The sequence below is a fragment of the Haplochromis burtoni genome, unplaced genomic scaffold (genome assembly GCF_018398535.1).
Source record: "Haplochromis burtoni strain Fernald_Lab_line unplaced genomic scaffold, NCSU_Asbu1 Contig_293, whole genome shotgun sequence".
In the NCBI taxonomy this organism is placed as follows: domain Eukaryota; kingdom Metazoa; phylum Chordata; class Actinopteri; order Cichliformes; family Cichlidae; genus Haplochromis; species Haplochromis burtoni.
In genome coordinates this window covers 40,490-54,627 of record NW_024582654.1, presented here as the reverse complement: position 1 = coordinate 54,627, position 14,138 = coordinate 40,490, and the positions used below count along the sequence as shown (strand labels likewise).

Genomic DNA, 14,138 nt, shown 5'->3' with positions numbered 1-14,138 from the left:
CAAAACTGTGCAATGTTAATCCAAAACCACGACTGCATCACAAAACAGAGTAGAACTAAGAGGGCCCACATCACCAAGGATGTTTGGTTTCACTGATGACCAGCAAACATCAGGTCAACGTGTGGAAGCCAAGTCTCTTCTTCATCACACCATTGACCCAGACATAGTCTTCCAGAAGTTGAGAGAGACATTCTGCTCACACACTTTCTGTGTCCTGATGAGTGCTCTGACACATTTTAATGTGCTCTGCAGACAGGAAAGACTTGCTTCTTAAAGGACTTTAGTATCATAAACTGACCCTGAGACCCTGGAACAGAAGAGAGGACCTCTGCACACCCAATAACCACAATGTGAGTCTGTGTCAAAAAATGATTTTAATAAGTTTAATATGGTGATAATATTTAATATAAAATAATAACTATTTACAAAATGTACTGCTAGAAACTCAGGACAGTATTAGAGCACGTCAGCACTCAGGAGCATCATGTCTTCTTGAAACACCTGGAAACAAGGACAGAGGGACGTTACGCTATAACTACAACTATAGATCATTGTACTAATATACTGATGGATCAGTGTGTCTACTTAGACATGAAATTATGTTAATAGTGTGAAAATGAAATGTAATGAAGTGTGTGCCATCTTCCATACCAGTGGATACTGTAGCCTCCCCAAATAACCACGGCAACCAGCCCTATGGTAGCTACAGCAGACAGCGATGAAACCCTCAGAGCGTACGATGTAGCTGGAATGAAGAAAGTCTCTGTGACTAAGTGACACTTTGGAAACTGGGGTAAATTGAGAGTGTCATAATGGTGGATAAAATGATCTTGCTGACTGCTTCACAGTGCATTACCTGTTACTTTAGCCCACAGGACACAGGAACTTTTTAAGGCCTAGGAGAGAAGACATGCAGCTAAAGTCCGTCGAACATATTCAGTCATTACTTTTTAACCATAGAATAGCTGCACTCACCGATTTCCACTGACTGACAGCCCGTAAAATGATATAATAGTTCTTGCCACTCTCCAGTGGTGCATTATAAAAGCCACCATAGAGCAGCCCATCTCCTATAGTAAGATTCATCTCTGTTCCAACACGATGGACTTCAAACTGAGCAGTGATGTACTCCGCTGGTGACTTAAGTGTGCTCAAAGGCGGCGCGATTGCAGGAGAGGAACAGTTAAACATCATAAACCCCTCTACAGGAAGCACAAACACTTGGTACAAACTGGGAGAAAAAAGACAAAATAATTAACTCTAACATGCAACATTTCATGATTTTCTTTGGAAAGGATTCAGAGATATCAGATATCTTTCCCCTTGCCATGCTGATACCTTATTAAGTCCAGTGTGTTGGGTGATCTGCGCAGACTCAACGTTGGTAGAGGAGTGTCAAATTCCCTGTAGTAGACAACTGGTCCTGGAGGTACTATTGATTAAGATCATATTATAAAGTATTTTGCTTAGTATAAAGGGAACAAAGGGAATAAAATGCACAATACTTTTATTTATTTATGAAATATATTTGGTACATTGATTGGAAATAATTTTATCAGACTACAGCAGAGTTGAGGTTAAATTGCTACCTGGTAGACTGGTGTTTGTGGTGACAGAGGCTGTGAACTTGGCAGATGTTGCAGTGATGGTGATGCTATAGTTTGTGACTGGAAGCAAGCCAAGGCAGAGCTTCAGCTGGTCTGCTTTGGAGCTCAGAAATCTCTTCCTTTTGTCATAAAAGGATCTCTGGTAGTCCCTGGATCCAGTGTAAGTCACCTAGAAAGTTTAAACCAAATGTGTCATGGAGAAAAGTCCTGGTTGCTAAAGAAGGTAGGTGATGTTTTATCTGACCTTGTAAACCTCTGTGTCCTCCTCGTACTTTTCTGCTTTCCACTGCAGGCAGCTTTCATTAAAAATAAGCAGGTGATTGATAGGTGGTTTGATTTCTGTGGATGAAAAAAAAAAAGCATTTTGTGGGATATAATGAACATGTCAACCACAGTATTTACCCACTACAGGCTGGTCATGGACAGTCATGCAGTTGTTGTACTGTATTATTATCGTTATGGTCCTGGGTTTCAGAACCAGTGTTTAATTTGTGGATGTAATTCTTGTTTATTATTTAATGTTCCATTTGGTTCTTAGTTTGATTGTGGTTGATGATCACATTTCTTAGTATCCTGAGCCTCAATTATTTGTTTTGGTTAATGATTATTTCATTAATATTCTGCTTTAGGGTTATTTGGCACAGTCACTTATTTTCTTATTCTTTCTATTGTGTCGTATTATGTTAGTCTTTTGTCTCTGAGTAATTACTTCCTGTTTTATTTTACTTCCCTTTTCTCATCTTCCGTCATTATTTTCAGCTGTGTTTCCTTTCCCCCACCAACTCTTGTATTTATTGTTTCAGCTTCTCCTTGTCCTTTGTCAAGTCATCCCTCTAACTGTGGATCATCTAGTGCTGAGTTTGCTTGTGTTTGGAATTCTTAGTATTTCCTGATCTATGGATTCCTAGTTTTCTGTAAACTGCTCTGTGGACTCTGAACTTTGTTTAACACCTGGGAAATCAAAATCAAAGCTTACACTGAGTTTTCTCTCTGCCTCCTGTCTTTGATTCTGTAAAAAGCAACAATCCACAAAGCTTATGACAATTATACTGCACTCTTCCATCAGTTCTGTCTTCAGTTAATAAAAACCATGCTCCATTGGACTGAGATCAGCTGATTTACTTGGCCACTGAAGAATATCCCATTTCTTTGCAACATAAAGCTACGCTTTAGGTCATTATCCACATGTACTGTGAAGCACGATCCAGTCTGTTGTGCAGCATGTGGCTGAATCTGAGTAGAGAGTAGCGCCTTGTACACTTTAGAATTCATCCTGCTACTTTTATCAACAGTCACGTCATCAATCATACACTAAAGACCTGATTCCACTGGCAGCCATCCCATGCTAAAGCATTGGCTCTGTCGTGTTTAACAGATGGTGTGCTGTGCTTTGGAACATGAGCAGTTCCTTTCATTCTCTTCCCTTCTTTTCTCTTGCCATCATTATGGTACAATTTAATCTCTTTCTTGCATCAAAAGAATCTTTGCCAGAACCGATCAACCTCTATTTTATTTTATCAGACAAGGACTAATCTGGCCTTCTTGTTCTTGAGTGTAACCAGTGGTTTGCACCTTGTTGTAAACACACTATATTTCCATCCATGAAAGAATTTCTTGGTTGCAGACTTTAACAATCATTCACCTACCTCATCAAGAATGTTCTTATGTTGGCTAGATGTAATGAAAATTATGCAGTCAGCCACTTTAGTTGTCTTCTGCAGTCTTTCAGGCCTTTTGGCCAGCACAGTCCTTCTTTTTAAGAATACTGAGTATTCTGAAGGCCAGTAATCTGTTTTACCAATACCGGTTGTTGATCTGGCTATTCTGAAAGGTTTTCCTTTTTGGGGGCTTTTCAGCCTTGTTAACTTGCATCAGAATCTCTTTGGGCCATAATGAAAGATGCACTGAAAAGCTACTAAATACAAGTTAAACAATTGGAATCTCCTCCAGATGCCTGTAATGAAACAATGAGAACTGTGGCTTTAACTGGATGCTGACACTTACCTATGCATCTCAGAGTAGCTTTCTGCCACTCCCCGGAGCTCCCGCACACAGAGACGTTGCTTCCCCTCCAGCTGTGATATCCTGCCACGCAGCGGTGGATCACAACACTTCTATTATGCCACACGACCTCTGAGTTGGCAAGAAAAGGAGCTGGGCCACATTTAGCTGGAAAATAGCAAGAGTGAATTGTTTAATGACTCAGAAATAGTGCTATTCATTGTTTTTTCAGCATGCACCTAAAGGAAACCAAAATCCTAGAAATAAAGAAAAATATTAAGACCCACAGAGCATGCAGGGACAAACAAATTAATAAGCATGCAAACACATAAACAGCATGCTAATAATCAGAAATAATCATGCTCCCACTGCTGAACAGATACAGAGAGATCGTTACTCTACCTTTGCACTTTATAGATACTTCCCCCCACTCTCCTGATAGTGAACATGTTGACATATTATTCCCACTCTCCTGGTAAAATCCTTCCATACACTCATACAGCACAGTGCTGCCTGGTGTGCTGTTGTGGCCCCACAGGAGGTTAGCGTGGGGGAGGGCTACTGGGGGACCACAGCTTATTTCTGTCTGACACACAGACATGAATGAGCACAGACTGTGGGCTATAAAGAAATGCAACAAGACAGACACACTGTCCAATCCTCCATCAAACATGCCTTTTTTCCCATAACAACGACAACAACAGCCCCTGAACATGCATTACGTAATAATCTGCACCTTCACACCACAGATCAATATCCTCCCATAGTCCGTTTTCTCCACATACTGAGTAGTTTCTCAGGCTCCTGGTGTAATATCCCTCTGCACACTGGTAATAAACCACACTACCAATGCGTGATGTGCCATCCCATAACATTTTAGCATTGGGTTTTAAAACAGGCTCCCAACAGTTGATTTCTACAACAAAAAGAAAGCTGGTCATTGTGGGTGATAATAGCTAGATGTATGTTGTCAGCAATGCTTCAGTGAGTTTTGAATTGTGTATGGTTAAACTGCACAGTGGTTTAAAATGACTTTACAGTAATTAACACACAAGTTTATAGCTAAATGTCACCTTGACAAAGGATCGGTGCTCCATCCCATTTTCCACTGGCACTACAAACAGATACATTCCCTGTTCCAGCACTGAGATATCCAGGTTTACACTGATAAATAACCTTTGAGCCCACAGTGGAAATTTTATCCCAGTGCATGACTGAATTAGGGATGAGTGGGGGCTTGCCACAGTCAACTTCTACAGATGAAAAAAATCTATCATTTAACAGAAGAAAATAAACAGTTATTTGTGTCTCGAGAGCGCCAGAAGAAAGATGTTACCTTTGCATGAGATATCTGGTTTTGTCCAGTAACCATTAATTGTGCACACTGAAACATTGTTTCCGTCACTGTGATAAAATTCTTTTTTACAGTAGTAAATTACAGTGCTTCCTGGGGTGGAGCTACCTTTCCACACTTGTCCAGTGTGAGGCAGATTTGGAGGATTCCCACATAATATCTCTATGATGGGAAATGATACACAAGGGGAGTTATGGAGGATTATAAAAACAACTGAAAGCACAAGACATTTTAATTTACTTCGTAATAAGATATTGAACAATATAGTTTAGTTTGTCATAGCAAGAGAAACAGGTATAATCAAAGGGGACCGACCGGGTCTTAAAATCAAGTGACTTTTTGAAATTGACAATTTACTGAGTGCCACCTTTAAAAAATCTCTTTAATCTTGAATTATCTCATTAAATCTCTACATTAAACCTTTATTTATTTATTTGGGTTTTTTTTTAAAAGTCCTTATGATGTTTTCCCGTCTTCCTCCTCTTAGCCTGGTTCCATCAGAGGCTTCTACCTGTTGAAAGAGGGTTTTTCTTTCCCACTGTCACCATGTGGTTAATATAAAGTGCCTTGAGGTGACAGTTGTTTTTTCGGCGCTATATAAAATTGAATTGAATTTAATAATTTAATGCCTGTCTTTTTTTCATTAGAAAACAATCCATTGTTTGATTACCTTGGCATGACAAAGTTGGGGATGTCCAATGACCATTTTCCTGACAGGTGGATACATTATTTCCTCCTTTGTTATAAAAGCCGTCTTTACAGAAATAGAGCACAGTGCTGCCAGGGGTGGAGTTATAACTCCACACCTGCCCAGTGAATTCAATTACAGGAGGATTTCCACACAAGATCTCTACAAGGAACGACAATCACCACAACAACGTAACACAAAGGATTCAGATTAATTCGGTCAGTCAATCATTTTCGATTAGAAATAGTCCTCATCAGCATGAAAGTACAGTGACAGTACCTCGGCAGAGCACAGATGGACCCGCCCACTGTCCAGCTGCAGTGCAGATGGAGACATTTCCTTTTCCAACATTATGATATCCAGAGTTACACTGATAAACCACTTCAGTGCCCATCCTTGTGCTTTTATTCCACAGCAAGCGTGAGTGAGGGACGGCAGGTGGAGAACCACAGTCAACCTCTGGGAGCCAAAGTAGTGACATGCTGCGTGAAAATGTTTTCACCTGAAAATCTCCAACAACTCAAACTGATCCATTTCATAAACAATCCTGTCACTGGCTAAAACTCTCTGGATGTTGGAAAAAACATGCAAATATTATTATTATTATTATTATTAAGCAAGTTTTTACATTAGTAAAAATAATGCATTAATACTCTTAACAAGTATTAGAGTAACTTGTTTCAGCAAAAAAAACCTAAACTAAACATTTTTTAGGTTTATAAGCATATTAGGAAGAAAATCAGCATTAATACACTCTCCAATGTGACACATGACTTTAAGGTTTTAGTCATTTCTGTTTATGGAATTTAACAAAACATTCAGCACCAGGGGGCAGCATTTCACCAGTGGATGTGTTCAGATATTTTCTGATATGTGCTGCTGTTTCTAATCTCTCGATTTCCTCATCAGGCTTTGCTTTTGTGTCTCTTGAATGACTAGCCTGGAAAATAAAGGTTACATTCAAATGTATCTTGTGGTACCGATTGGTATCACGTGCGGCTCTCGTTCAGCTTCAGTTCATATCTCGCACATTTCATAGATGCTGTGGAAATAAAGTTATAGCGCTTGTTTCTTCACATCTGTAAAAAGTCATTGTTAATTCTGATAGGGTCAACATACAAATGTACAATAAGGACCTTTAATGATGAATTTTCAAATGGGTACCTCATCAAAAGTGTCCCAAACAAAAGAGTAATGAGCTTAATGATCCTGAAATCCTCTGAATAAGTAAAAATTTGGCAGATAATCACCTTGAGATTCACAGTGTTGTCTCCAGTGTTAGCATGAAAATATCAGTGAATGCATTTTAAAACACATAATGTTAAGCAGAGCCGAACATCACAACAGCTACAAGCACCAAAGAGTTTCATTACCTTCACAGACCATGTCAGGTTTGCTCCACAGCCCCTCAGCACCACACACAGAGCTGTTGTCTCCCCTCCTCCACACAAAGCCTTCATCGCAGATGAATGTGGCCACGCTGCTGTACGTAGTTCCTGTGACTGACACTAGCACCGTGTCCTCCAGTAGTGCAGGTGGGCCACAGTTAACAACTGAGCAGGACAGGATTATACACAACTTAGGTTTACATCCAGCTTTTCTTTACAGCAACTGGTTGCATGGATTTAATTCAAGATTGACTGTCATTGTCTAAGGAGCTTGGTAAGAAAAGCGTCTGGACTTCTTTAAGTGTCCTGACGATGTTTCATTTCTCATCTGAGAGGCTTCTTCAGCCATCTTACCTCACAACACCTACAACATTTCCAAACACCTTGGGCCAGCAACTTCATAAACGCATGGCACAACATAGAGCAACCTCGACAGGTCAAGACTCAGCTGTACGTTTGCATCTAAAGGTCAAAGGTCACTCTTTCGAGGATGTCAGTGTTCACATTTTGGACAGAGAAGACAGATGGTTTGAAAGAGGAGTGAAAGAAGCCGTCTATGTCCACTGTGAACAACCATCTTTGAACAGAGGGCGGGGCTTACAACACCAACTGTCTGTCATCTATAATCCAGTTGTGAGATCCCTTCTCAGACGACTTAACGCCCACTCACATCCTGGGTCATTTGTTCTCAATAAATCACATGACAGGGTAGGGTTAGGTTTCACAATGGGTTCACTGGAAACCTTGGCTGATTGTGACCCACACCCATTTTCACACCTTGGCTTGTGTGATTAGGGGCCCTGGGCCCTCTTTGGGACACTCCCAAAAGGGCTTAAAAATCTGGGAGTCTCCACCAATTGCTCTTAGAACTGAAGAAGCTTCTTGGATGAGATGAAATGTCTTCAAGAAACTTAAAGAAGTCCAGACACTTTTCTGTCCAAGCACCTTAGACTACCATGACCTGGATGACTGAGAACCTTCACATTAGCCTTCATTATAATAGTAACCAGATAGTAGTGTGGCAGAGCCAAACCGAGAGCCATATATTTTTGACATTACACCAGAACTCTAGATGAGTGACAAAATGTCCTATAAATACATATGAGCACACCTTTGCAGGAAGCTTTGTCTCTCAGTGGGTTAAAGGGTTCTACTCCATTGTGGATTTTGTATCCAACCTGGCAGCTGCAGTCAAAGCTGCCCTCAAGATTCCTGCATTGAGCTCCCTCTCCACACTGCCCTGTGATCCCGCACTCATCAATGTCTGCACAGCCAAAGAGATATGATGAACATGTGGCTTAAAATTTGCTCATTTAATAATGTATTTCTAATATCATAGGTGTTGCTTAAAAAACCCTGGGTACAGCGCAAACTCACCCTGGCAGTGGGTGCCATCATTTGGGATGAAAACAGCCATGTTGTTAGAAGGGCTGTAGCCGGCCAGACAAGTACAGTAGTAGCTGCCAAAAGTGTTGTGACAAGTGGTGTGCTGGCCACAGATCTTACTGGATCCTATCTGACACTCATCTTTGTCTGGAGAAACAAAGAAAACGATCAATAAGAATTTTTTTTCTGCAAGTCAAAGGTGTGGAAAAGGTCCATGGGAATAATTACCATTAGAGTTTATAGACATTTTCATAAACCCAAATAATGTGAGATAAGTAACTGCATGATAGAGTATTATGGTTAAAATATATATTTTTTAAAAGAATAAACTAAAAAAGAATTTTTTAAGTATTTTAATAAATAAGTTGTTGTTTCAAATCTCCCTAATGAAATTAGTATTGACCCTCTACAAAATACTTCTGTCGAGGATTTTTAAGAGATGGTGCAGAAAACTACATCTGTTCAGAAGGAAAAACAATCTTGGAATCTTACTGCATCTGTGCAAAAGGAAATAGCTGCAATGGACAGATGTGAGGATATCAGTGGTTACACCTCTGTGGAGCAAAGAGGATGCAGGCTGTATCAGAAGATCAGGTTGTCTGATACAACATAAATCCTCTTTATTGCATGAGGGTGTAACCATCAGTTTCCTTGTATCTGTCCACTGCCAGCCAGTTTATTTTTTGTACAAAATCCGGCCAACTCTTCCAAGTTCATATGACTCCACATTTCAACTTTTTTCTCAAAATAGTATTTGGACTTTAATCTATTTAAAAAAAAAATGTTTTTTTAATCTGGCCCGAATACTCATTCCTTTTGTATTAATACAACTCTGTAATTATTTTTTTTATACTTCTTACTTATTCACGCCTTTATTAAACTTGCTAAACCATTTCCATACCCCTCAGCATTAGTTGCATTTTGTGTTTTTGCTAATTATTAAATGTAATATGATGCTAACATGCTAAATTAACATCACTGCGAGTATTAGTCAGTTCTAATTAGCATTTAGCTCAAATCACCTTTACCCAAGAACAACCCATATAGGTACAACCTCATAGAGCTGTGAGTATGGATTTAGCTGTGTCTAGTTTTGGCCTCTTGGATAGTAACTAAACCATTTCCATACCCCTCAGCATTAGCAGCATTTTGTGTTTTTTTTGCTAATAATCAAATGTAATATGATGCTAACATGCTAAATTAGGATCACTGCGAGTATTAGCCAGTTCAGATTAGCATTTAGCTCAAATCACCATTACCCAAGAATAGTCCATATAGGTACAACCTCATAAAGCTGTGAGTATGGATTAGACTCTGTCTAGTTTTGGCCTCTTGGATAGAAACTATAATAAGATATACCTTCAAGTGTCAGGAAGCAAGGGGTTGTTAACATACTGAGTAAAGCAACATTTGGAGCTATATTTGTAGCTTGTGAGCATCTAAATACTCCATCATGCTCACCAGCTTACTAACCTCGCCTGTGGCATAGCCAGCATAAAACATGGTTATAGCTTCAGGCTAGGAAAATAAAGCCAATGAAACTTTGCCTTAACTCATGTAACTTCCAGACCTATTGAAGTCTTTCTGATGTGACCTCTATAAACACGTTAAACTCTGTAAAAACTAGTTGGTCATACTCCGTTTTAAAATGATTGCCTGTGATATAAAACTTTGGCTAACACTTTGTCAATCAGACCGCCTCTTCTCCTCACATCCCTCATTTTACTGCCAAGATGCTGACAGTGGAGATGCTCGTGTGAAAACTGTACAACAGGTAGATACGTGTAATGTTTTAGTCTGTGGGCTGTTTGGTTACATACTGTTTGATTGCTGTGCAGCAGCAGAGTGCTAACAGATCACTGCTGTTGCTAGAAATGATCCTGATGTTGGCGGTAAAAAACGATAAATTTGATGAAACCAAAATAGTTAGCATAAAGTCGTTAAAGAGCTGTTTGGAGTCTTGGAAAACTGTACAAGTGGATGCTGATTCGCTGTGGGTTTATCCCTATGAGCAGCCTCTTTTACATTACATAAAGTTACTTGATTAATTTTTAATATATTAACTGGAGCAGCAGTACAGATATTTATTTTTTTCCTACCTTGACAGAAGGTTCTTCCATTTCCAACAAAGCCGTACTTGCAGTTACAAACTTTGCCCGAGCCATCTGACTTGTCGTCACACGTGGCATTAGCATGGCAGGTTGAGCACACATCCAACAGACTCTGACCCTCTGCTGGCTTACCTGAGAGGATAGAGAGGACTCTTCTCCAATTATCATGTTGATACTTAAAGTTGTTCATTATGTCATATATATCATACGTTGTAATTATAAAATCAGAATTGTGGGGAGAAAAACGTCACCAGGATTCTCACCTGAAAAAACGAAGAGCAGAAAGAACACAATCACGCTTTTGGTTCCTTCATCCATCCTTCCAGTCTCCCCGTGGACTTCACCCGATACAAAACCTCTTCGTCCTCATCTTCGTTTTTTCTATTTTTTTATTTTTATTTATGTACTTCCTTCTTGTGCACCATTATTAAGCTGAGCGCATTTGATAACCAGAATTGTGAGTGGGTGAGCTGAGGTCACCCTGGGAAAGAAACTCCTTTTCTCAATGGTTCTCTAGCAGTTTTGTGGTTTTAGCTGTCATCGTCTGGCATGTTCAGTTACTACTCGCATCTGCAGATGATACGTTCACTACTCACAGTGGACTGCCCACTCAGCTGTGGGAGCTGATAACAGCTATATTTGGCCCCATAAACCTGCTGAATTTCCTCTTAAAAAACATGGTGTCACTTTGTAACAGTTAGTTTTGTGCATATTAAACTCCTCATTACACCAGTTTGGTGTTAACCACTGACACAGCTCTTATGGATTCATGAAGGTTAAGTGCAGTTTACCCGATGCTAAGTGACGGCTCACTTAGATTAAACTCCATAAATATATAAGCGGTGTTTTAAGTTTTTGTATTTATGTTGAAACTAGGGGTCTGCAGTGGGTGATGTGGGAGGGGGAGATAAGTCTGATGAGCTCCTATCTCTCTGCCCAGCAGGGTCCTAACTGGGGTTTTCTGTCACTCAAATTAGTAAGCTAAACTCTTCATAGCTGTCGCTCTGTGTGTCTGTGTGTGTGTGTTTATATATTCACGGGCCAGTTTTAGACATTTTTGTCCAAACTAAAGATCAAAGTGAAAACTGTGTGTTTGTGTGAGCACACATCAGGTCTGGGTAATCACAAAACCATTAGTTTAGTCAAACATCAAGGAAGTGACCCCTTTGAACAAATGAGTAACATCACGTGGAAAAGAGAGAAAATAAAAAATAAATGAATAAAAAACTGAATAAACTTACAATCCAATAGTACATGATTGTTTAAATACACAGTTTATATAATTTTCTCCTCAAACATTTCACATTTTCCCCAAAAGGTTGATTCTGTTCATCTGGACGTAGAGTTTTCAGTGGGAGAAACGTTTCGTCACTCATCCAAGTGACTTCTTCAGTCTCAGCTGACTTCAGGTTTCCCCAAACTTATAAACAGTAGATTTCTACAGTGACTGAAACCAGCCCACTGAATGAACAATGGGCTGTGAGGTCAGTTCCTTGATCATTAATATGCAAATTCTCATGACGAATGATCAACAACCATTGATCAGTGGCCAGAAGTACCATTCACAGAGAGTTGGGGAATGGCTTTAATCACAGCATTGTAAGATGGTAAAAGATGTACCTTTAGGCCCCCTCCTCGATTCAGAGATGGTCTTTCCCTTTTCACGTAAATGGCCTCATGACTTCGTGCTCAAACCAGCTTTCCTCCCCATTCAGGATGTGTACATCCTCATCATTGAAAGAGTGTCCACTGGCTGGTAAGTGTCAATAGGAAACTTTTTGGGATTTGCTTACCTGGATGATTGAGCACGTATCAAGACATTTCACATTTTTACTACTCAAAACAATACTGAATTTATACTTCTTTATACTTGGTCCTTAGAATTATATTGCATGAAATAAATGCAAAATGTCCAACCGTTATGAATAAATAACAATTATATTTATGTAAGTCTATGGGACATACAATATATGTAAAACATGAACAAGTGTTTTTCCTTTCTTTTCCATAAGTTCCCTCAGGTCTGAGGGGAAAACAGTATTTAGCAAGGTTTCAAATGATGTAAACATCCAAATAGTTCCTTTTAAAACTGAGCTTCCTCAATAAAACATGCACAAACGAACAATAAACCATGTAAAGAAGCAGACTACAACTTCAAGCTTTTCTCAGCCTCAAACTCATCATGTGACAAGCATGTGTTCGACCCCTGAACTGAAGACAGGCCTCTTACACATGAAAACGTGCATAAACATGCTAATTTATTCCTGATATTGGTAATTCCTTATCATCAGCAGATTAGACTTGAAACTCTCAAGTCTCCAGACAGCTGATAACAAGCTGGCTAAACAACAACAGCTGGTTAAAAACTAACATTATAAGCTAAACCAGCTAATGTTAGGGCAAGTGCCCTAAAAACAGTTTTCCTCTGATAAACAGTTTGATTACATTCTCACATTGTATGAGAGAGCAGACCCTAACAGAGGCTCAAAGCAGTGCTTTCTGACAGAAAAGTTAAAGATATCCTCAAGAACTCACCTCAGAAATACTGCCATAGGACAGAATTTAGCATTGCTGTCTCGTCGACTCTTTTTGGACTCCTTTCACAAAGGTCTTCAGCCTCTTCCAAAGCAAATAGACATCGATACATATTGAGAACTGAAATAAACAGGGGATTGACAGCCTAGACTCACTACAGATAAACAGTGGCCAGAGCTGATTGTTCTACAGCAGCTACTGTAGCTAGGATTATGCACTTGAATTGAAAGGGTAACAAAATATAATCCAGTTGACTGCAATTTACTGACATCTAGTGGTGAGGTTTTAAACACTGTACCTTTAAAATAATCCCAAAGGTGAACTCCAGACAGTCTCAAAGAATCAAGTCTGTCTGAATTTGTCCTTCTTTAGAGATCGTTTAAGTTTGTATCAGTCAGGCTCTCACTATAAATCACATCAAGAGCAGAAAATAACCACTCACTAGCTCCGTTCTGGTGTGAGAGTAGCACAACTGGACATCATGCATACCTTGTGCTTTCAGGTAGCTGCTGAATAAAAACAGCAGATCAGAATGCACTGGCTCCTGCATTATCACACACAAAAACGTAGTGTAATAGCCAGAGAAGTTGGTGAGGGAACAATGCAGTTAAAAAGAGGATCTATTTGTAAAACAGGATCCAGGGCAACCTAAACCTAAGACTTTCTCTGCATGATAAGTCATTGTGATCTTTGTGCACTGCTGTTACAATTATTAAAGGTGGCGTTATCTCAAATGGACAAAATGAAACTGGGACATTAGTAATATAAGTAGGCGGGACATTTTAATACTGAAATTTCTTATATTTTTTGTTAGCACCTGATATTTCAAGAACCAGCCATTTATTGCAGAAACATGCATGTATCAAATCGTTCTTACTGTAACTTTTATCAAATGCACCATACTGTTTCCTACATTTCATATTTATAATGAAAAAGCAGTTTGACTGAAACACATTAGTGGTTGATGTTTGAACATGAACATGTTTTGCTGGTTGCTAAAAAAGCATGTCAGGAATGTAATCTTCTGCTTCCCATACCACGAGTGACTGCTCAGGTTTCTATCACAGA

At 39.4% G+C, this 14,138-nt stretch overlaps 1 protein-coding gene across 2 annotated transcripts; it reads right to left on the bottom strand.

Annotated features, from left to right (window-relative positions):
* Window positions 1–366: 366 nt before the first annotated feature.
* On the bottom strand, window positions 367–12,117 carry susd1 (sushi domain containing 1). Of its 2 annotated transcripts, XM_005940533.3 has the most exons (13): window positions 10,799–12,117; window positions 10,524–10,667; window positions 8,416–8,571; window positions 8,150–8,302; window positions 7,024–7,203; window positions 3,612–3,776; window positions 1,852–1,946; window positions 1,590–1,776; window positions 1,339–1,432; window positions 976–1,231; window positions 857–896; window positions 652–745; window positions 367–501 (listed from the first exon to the last, which is right to left on the bottom strand). In XM_005940533.3, exons 1-13 carry the CDS (start codon window positions 10,851–10,853, stop codon window positions 483–485), a joined length of 1,638 nt encoding a protein of 545 aa, XP_005940595.1. In that variant the 5' UTR covers window positions 10,854–12,117; the 3' UTR covers window positions 367–482. The 2 variants fall into 2 exon arrangements, with proteins under 2 accessions (XP_005940595.1, XP_042083904.1); XM_042227970.1 differs by lacking the exons at window positions 367–501; window positions 652–745; window positions 857–896; ... (3 more) ...; window positions 1,852–1,946; window positions 3,612–3,776 and adding exons at window positions 4,092–4,524; window positions 4,682–4,861; window positions 4,945–5,124; window positions 5,633–5,812; window positions 5,930–6,109.
* Between the last annotated feature and the right edge of the window lie 2,021 nt (window positions 12,118–14,138).

Excerpts from the sequence above, each read along its gene's own strand:
- susd1 (XM_042227970.1), bottom strand. The coding sequence starts at position 10,853 with ATGGATGAAGGAACCAAAAGCGTGATTGTGTTCTTTCTGCTCTTCGTT. Across the intron at positions 10,668-10,798 it reads TCTGCTCTTCGTTTTTTCAG|GTAAGCCAGCAGAGGGTCAG; the intron begins GTGAGAATCCTG and ends CTATCCTCTCAG. Across the intron at positions 4,525-4,681 it reads AGCACCGATCCTTTGTCAAG|AAATCAACTGTTGGGAGCCT; the intron begins GTGACATTTAGC and ends TTTTTGTTGTAG.